Source organism: Osmerus eperlanus, chromosome 17, assembly GCF_963692335.1.
Source record: "Osmerus eperlanus chromosome 17, fOsmEpe2.1, whole genome shotgun sequence".
NCBI lineage: Eukaryota > Metazoa > Chordata > Actinopteri > Osmeriformes > Osmeridae > Osmerus > Osmerus eperlanus.
In genome coordinates this window covers 2,535,106-2,541,943 of record NC_085034.1, presented here as the reverse complement: position 1 = coordinate 2,541,943, position 6,838 = coordinate 2,535,106, and the positions used below count along the sequence as shown (strand labels likewise).

At 50.6% G+C, this 6,838-nt stretch overlaps 1 protein-coding gene across 1 annotated transcript in view; it reads left to right on the top strand.

Moving 5' to 3' along the window:
* The window catches only part of gsap (gamma-secretase activating protein), an 11,830-nt gene extending 6,336 nt beyond the window's left edge, over positions 1 to 5,494 (top strand). The window contains exons 18-26 of the mRNA XM_062483636.1: positions 727 to 852; positions 1,605 to 1,700; positions 2,186 to 2,256; positions 2,469 to 2,563; positions 2,833 to 2,952; positions 3,845 to 3,906; positions 4,522 to 4,626; positions 4,770 to 4,890; positions 5,007 to 5,494. Of these exons, the coding sequence (XP_062339620.1) occupies positions 727 to 852; positions 1,605 to 1,700; positions 2,186 to 2,256; positions 2,469 to 2,563; positions 2,833 to 2,952; positions 3,845 to 3,906; positions 4,522 to 4,626; positions 4,770 to 4,890; positions 5,007 to 5,107 (897 nt within the window). The 3' untranslated portion in view covers positions 5,108 to 5,494. The remainder of the gene's footprint in view (positions 1 to 726; positions 853 to 1,604; positions 1,701 to 2,185; positions 2,257 to 2,468; positions 2,564 to 2,832; positions 2,953 to 3,844; positions 3,907 to 4,521; positions 4,627 to 4,769; positions 4,891 to 5,006) is intronic.
* The last annotated feature ends 1,344 nt before the right edge of the window (positions 5,495 to 6,838 follow it).

The window sequence follows — 6,838 nt, the reverse complement described above, 5'->3', positions numbered from 1 at the left end:
GGCCGTAATCATTATATAGATTGGGGGGGGACACATCCCACCCCAATATTTAAATCTGGTCAAAATGTCCAATGTCCCCAATATATATATTGATATAAAAATGTACCGGTAAATAAAGAAAAAATGTGCTACGGTACAACAGACAACCATGCACGCTTTTGTTCCGGAAATTATAATTCAAAATTGAATAATTTTCATTTATAAACGTTAAAATTGCCATTTTATAAATAGTAGTATTAGTGATAGGTAGCAGATTTTGTCCCCCCCAATGTTGACTCCATGGCTAGGGCCTTGTTAGGATGAATCTGACCCTGGGAAATGAGAAGAGCGATCTTTAAAGACCTGTCTTTATACAGGCCGATCAGCATTCCAAGAATCCACAAGGCCACAGATCTGGTTCCAGGTTAGAGGAGTGAGCTGATTGGTTCTTGGATACAGAAACCAGGAAATGAACCATGCACCAGAGCAGAAACCTGCCGACTCCAGTTTCAGGGTCACATTCTTTAGTCAACCAGAGAATGTTAGTGTTTTAGATCCCCTGCATTTGTGCTCAATTAATCATGACAGTGCAGAGGGAGAGCAGAGGAGGGTGGATAGGAAAACTATATGGTTACATAAGACCTGGAAACAACATGTGTCTCTGTCTCCTCATCCATCACTCCATCCCTCTCTCTTTCTGTCTCTGTTTCTCCTCTCACACACATGGAGTAGACACACGCACGCACACACACACACACACACACCGCAGCCCATCCACTCACTCTCCACCTCGCTCTTCTCTCCCCTCCAGATAAGAAGCTGGTTCCCCTGTTTCAGGAGGAGGACCACCAGCAGAGGGTGCTTATAGGCCAGGTGAGTGATCTGTAGAAAAACACACACACACACACACACAGTACACATACACACATAGTACACACACACACACACACACACACACACACACACTAACTCCCCCCTCACACACAAGTGTACACACACACAGTACACATGCACATATGAACCCACATACACACACAAGTGTACACACTTGTTATAAAAGCAGAACTCCCCTTGGTCTCAGGCAGCAGTATAGGTCTATTTTAGATCCTTGTCTCAGCAGGGGAGTTCAATCTGCAGGTCACACTCCTCCCTCTCTCCCCCTCCTCCCTCTCTCCCCCTTCCTCCCTCTCTCCCCCTCCTCCTCCTCTCTCCCCCTTCCTCCCTCTCTCCCCCCTCCTCCCTCTCTCCCCCTTCCTCCCTCTCTCCCCCTTCTCCTCTCTCCCCTTCCTCCCTCTCTCCCCCCTCCTCCCTCTCTCCCCCTTCCTCCCTCTCTCCCCCCTCCTCCCTCTCCCCCTTCCTCCCTCTCTCCCCCTCCTCCCTCTCTCCCCTTCCTCCCTCTCTCCCCCCTCCTCCCTCTCTCCCCCCTTCTCCCTCTCTCCCCCCTCCTCCCTCTCTCCCCCTTCCTCCCTATCTCCCCCCTTCTCCCTCTCTCCTCTCCTTACTCTTACCTGAGAATCTGGGGCAGTGGGAATAGCAGAGCTTGCATTAAGGTGAACCTAATGTGACTGCTGATGCTAAACAGACACAAGGAGAAACTCCATGTTCTTTCCTGTTCTGCACTGCAGATGGTGGACAAGCTGAGAGAGCACCTGAATAGACACCTGCCTCGACTGGGGAAAAAGAGGATCGATTTACTGGTGGTGAACTACGTGGCGAAGCTGGTTAGCTGTTCTCCTGCTGTTAACTAACCCAAGATCATCTGTCATCAGCAACTACAGTCGCTGGTCATCTTTAACTTGTTCTTTTTGTTTACCTCACGTTACTTAACAAGGGAACACCACTTTCTTTCCTCGTGTGGAAAATATCTCAACTAGTCATGGAGCTGTTCTGAGGACAAGGGGAATGTTATCATGTGTGTGTAATGTGCACGTGTCAGTGTGTGTGGGAGAGTGTGTGAGAGTGTGTGTGTGAGAGTGTGTGTGGGAGAGTGTGTGTGGGAGAGTGTGTGTGGGAGAGTGTGTGTGGGAGAGTGAGAAGGGTGCGTAAAGAAGGCTTGTGTGTATATCGCTCGTGTGTGAGGATTTTCCAGTAATAGGGTGTGACAAGGAAATGAACGGGACAGTGACACTTCCTGTTTTTGTAGAGCAGAGAGGAAAGGGAAGTGGGTATTCATACATGGCCAATGTCTGTTTGTGTGTGTGTGTAGTTGGAGCTGATCAGATACATGCTGGAGTCCGTGTGGCTGAAGTACAGACTGGCCCCGTGTGTGATGTGCTTGTAAGTACCTGATTCAGGTGCGTCAGGGTTTGTCAGTCTAACTCCTTGTGTGTCGACATGAACACATCGTCACGGATGTATCTGCGTGTGTTCATGCGTGCAAATTTAACCCCCCCCCCCCCATGGATATTGAGTTAATGTGAGTAACCCTTCCAGTCATGCCGTATGTGTTCACGTGTGTGTGTTCACGTGTGTGTATGTGTGCGCTCCAGGAACAAGCCAGGCAGTCCTGCAGAGTGGACAGTGTTTCACGTGATGTGTCGGATCCTGGAGGCTACCAAGAGTCTCTGTCTACCTCTCCCTCCTGGTGAGAGATACACACACACACACACACACACACACTCAGAGGTTGGGCTGAGTACACTCCCTGTTCCCCCATTCCCCCTCCATCCCCAAACATAACACATTTATTAAGCCTCAGTGGACCAGTCTTTAAAGCTGTGTGTCTCTCTAAGCTGAGGACAACTAATTATAGTCTGTGTGTGTGTGGTTGTGTACTTGTGGTTGTGTGTGTGTGTGGTTGTGTACTTGTGGTTGTGTGTGTGTGGTTGTGTACTTGTGGTTGTGTGTGTGCAGGGTATCACACTCTGTTGGCAGTGTTAGGGGTGCGTTGTCTTCCTCGTCACATTTTCCTGCAGTACGTAGACCAGGGTCTGCTACAGCTCACTGAGACCTTCGTATCGCGCCTCATGACAGGTGAGGCTGCCTCACACACACACACACACACACTCACACACACACACACACTCACTGACTGTACTTTTCCACAGCGACCAGGGCAGCGTTTTCGTTCAGACAGATTTATCTTGTACCTATAACTTCCTCACTTCAGGTGTAAAGCATAGCACAGGTAAGATAGGGATGTCTACAACCAAGGTCATTCTGGTTGCCTAGGACACTAGGACATTCATACACACACAGCATACTCCACCTGATTAATAACCAGAGCTTCCTAGATAGAAGCTGGGGGAACAGAAGACACCCTGCCTCATGTTGGCTTTATGAGGGCCCAGTTTGCACAGGTGCAGCTACAGTGACGGCCATGCTAATAAAACATACTGTATATGGCCAGGGAGGCAACTGGGGATTTCCTTGTGATAATGCTGCACCCTGTCATGTTTACAATGTGTTTCCAGACAGATTAATACATGCCTGTAGAATAGCAAGCACCCGTCACTCGAGTTCTCTCTGATACAAGCGCACAACCACACCCGTCCGGATGGAACCTGGATATTCTTACAGATAACACATAAATGTTTGCTCAAGACCTTGTCGAGTAATTGCTATTTTAACTTCCAAATGTACGCAACTTGGTTTTCATACTGCTCAAAACTGTCTGCCTCTACTTTCCATCTGTCTTCTGTGTGCCTGGGAGAGCTGTTCTGTGTACAGATCTCTTCCTCAGACATAAACAGAACTATCTTGGTAGATGAAAGCCCATTCAAAGTACACAATAGGATTGTTTTTAATCAAAGCCGTGTGATAAGGGATGTTGAAAGTCCTTGAAGTAAGACATGCGTAGGAGAAGTGATGGGGAAGTCGGGTCCTCAAAGTGATCCCCCTTCAATTTTCTCTATTCTCCCCCCAGATCTAGACAACAGTCATTCCAACGAGCAGCTCAAGTTCAGCATTCTCAAGCGTCTCCCTGAGGTAAACTACCACGAGCTCTCTCTCTCTCACCCCACGCTGTGTCTCTGACCCAAAGATCTCCAGGTGCTGCTCCAGACCCCTCTCCCCTCTAGTCAGTCCTTTACGAGGAGAGCCCCTCCCAGACCAGGGACCAGGTCAATACCCCCGGCCTTCAGGGTTAGCTCAGGCCTTCAGGGTTAGCTCAGGCCTTCAGGGTTAGCTCAGGCCTTCAGGGTTAGCTCAGGCCTACAGGCCTGCGCTGATCAACAGATTGTGTGTTGTTGGGTCTCCGGCGGCAGGAGGCCGGCCCTGGAATGTGGATGTTTTGTGTGTCTCGGGCGGGCCTGGGCCAATCAGGGGGCGTGTAGGGTTGCTTTCCTGCCGGGAGAGGAAGTGGACCAGGTACAACAGAAACAGCAGACTCATTCCTGCTCTGGATGCGTCTCATTAGCGGAGACATCTCTTACCTCAGGTGGCCTGGGAGCTCTTGTCTGCTAGCTGCACAGAGAAAGATACTGACCCACTCGGAGGTCATACCAAACCCTCAGTTCAGCGGGCAATCGAGAGCGGGTGATTGGAGGTTCGAACCCCATGCGGTCCCACACACCTAACCGTCTTCTGGTTCCCTGCTTCTAGCCGATGGAGCAGAGAATCTGCCATCTGTGGGACCACCCAGTTAGCTCCGCCTGCATCTCCCGGGGCTACGTGAGCAGCCTGCTGAAGAAACAAGCCAACACCAAGGTAACCCAACAGGGGGGGGCATGCTTGATTTACCTAACGGGTGCGCTTGAGTTCCGTTTCTACTTTCTGCTGGGTCGTCAGACGGGAGTTGTTTTTTTTTCTCCCCTTGATGCGGATGAACCTCAGCTGCCTCTGTCTTCCAGAGATCCCAGTTGAACCGGCAGGCCGGTTCAACCGGTCTGAACCCAGGCAGGCCTGGGTTCAGACCTGACTTCCTGCCTCTCACCTACCTGACCAACACTCTGGCTGATCTGGAGGAGGAAGGTACAGGCTTCTACAAACCTCTGTGTGGGAACTCTGGGTTTGTGTGTCTGGTGTGGTAGACTGTGTGCTCTTGCTAATTGTGTGTGTGTGTGTGTGTGTGTGTGTGCGTGTTACAGCTCTGAACCCTTTTGAGGAGCAGGAGAACGTGGATGCCAGGTTCGTGGAGGAGACTGCTCTGAAGCAGACACTAATACTACTGGGCTTTGAGGTCAAGTGAAGACACACACACACACACACTCCAACACCAACACACCAACACACATCTAAGGCACAATGGGGTCTGGTCCGGCTTGTCATGATGGATTTACTGGACTGCATGGTATTTCCGTTCTTATATTGAACCTGATGTGTATGAGTCATGACTATGACCATGATTAACTCTGGTTAATCCCAAAATTAAATGTATTGCTCATAATTCAGTAACATGAGGTTTAGTTTCAGGAATATCTCTGTGTCATTCTATGAATGTGGGGGTGTACTTAATCATAGAAAAGCATACTGTGGAAAAGGGATTTTGTAACAAGGGTTTTCAGGGATTTACATAATCTTTTGTAATCTTTAGTCTTCGCTGTTTTGCATTTGTACTATAAATAAATCATCTTTATAGTAACGTGTGTCTGCTTTTTCCTGGAGCCTGTCGGGGAAGTGAGACTGTCAGGCAGAGAGGGGAAGCAGGGTGGAGGAGACAGCAGAGAGGGGAAGCAGGGTGGAGGAGACAGCAGAGAGGGGAAGCAGGGTGGAGGAGACAGCAGAGAGGGGAAGCAGGGTGGAGGAGACAGCAGAGAGGGGAAGCAGGGTGGAGGAGACAGCAGAGAGGGGAAGCAGGGTGGAGGAGACAGCAGAGAGGGGAAGCAGGGTGGAGGAGACAGCAGAGAGGGGAAGCAGGGTGTAGGAGACAGCAGAGAGGGGAAGCAGGGTGTAGGAGACAGCAGAGAGGGGAAGCAGGGTGGAGGAGACAGCAGAGAGGGGAAGCAGGGTGGAGGAGACAGCAGAGAGGGGAAGCAGGGTGTAGGAGACAGCAGAGAGGGGAAGCAGGGTGGAGGAGACAGCAGAGAGGGGAAGCAGGGTGGAGGAGACAGCAGAGAGGGGAAGCAGGGTGGAGGAGACAGCAGAGAGGGGAAGCAGGGTGGAGGAGACAGCAGAGAGGGGAAGCAGGGTGGAGGAGACAGCAGAGAGGGGAAGCAGGGTGGAGGAGACAGCAGAGAGGGGAAGCAGGGTGGAGGAGACAGCAGAGAGGGGAAGCAGGGTGGAGGAGACAGCAGAGGGGAAGCAGGGTGGAGGAGACAGCAGAGAGGGGAAGCAGGGTGGAGGAGACAGCAGAGAGGGGAAGCAGGGTGGAGGAGACAGCAGAGTGGAGGAGATTCAGGGTAATCTTTGATGACCACAACAACTCCTGAAGCCCAGTGTTGAATCTCTCAAAAACACACACACCACCTTAACACACACACCACCTTAACATGTGCTTACCATTTGACAAACTCCAAATACCAGTGAGGACCAGAAGACTGTCTCTTACCACTCTAGTCTACTTTACTGTAAATGAAGCCGTTGCCAGTAAAGACTTCCAGCTGTAGGAGAACACAATCAAACCCACATGCATGGCACACTCCAGCTATCACACACACACACTCCAGCCATCACACACACACACACACACTCCAGCTATCACACACACACACACTCCAGCTATCACACACACACACTTCAGCTATCACACACAGACACTCCAGCTATCACACACACACACTCCAGCTATCACACACACACACACACTCCAGCTATCACACACACACACTCCAGCTATCACACACACTCCAGCTATCACACACACACACACACTCCAGCTATCACACACACACACTCCAGCTATCACACACACACACTCCAGCTATCACACACACACACACACACACACACTCCAGCTATCACACACACACACACTTCAGCT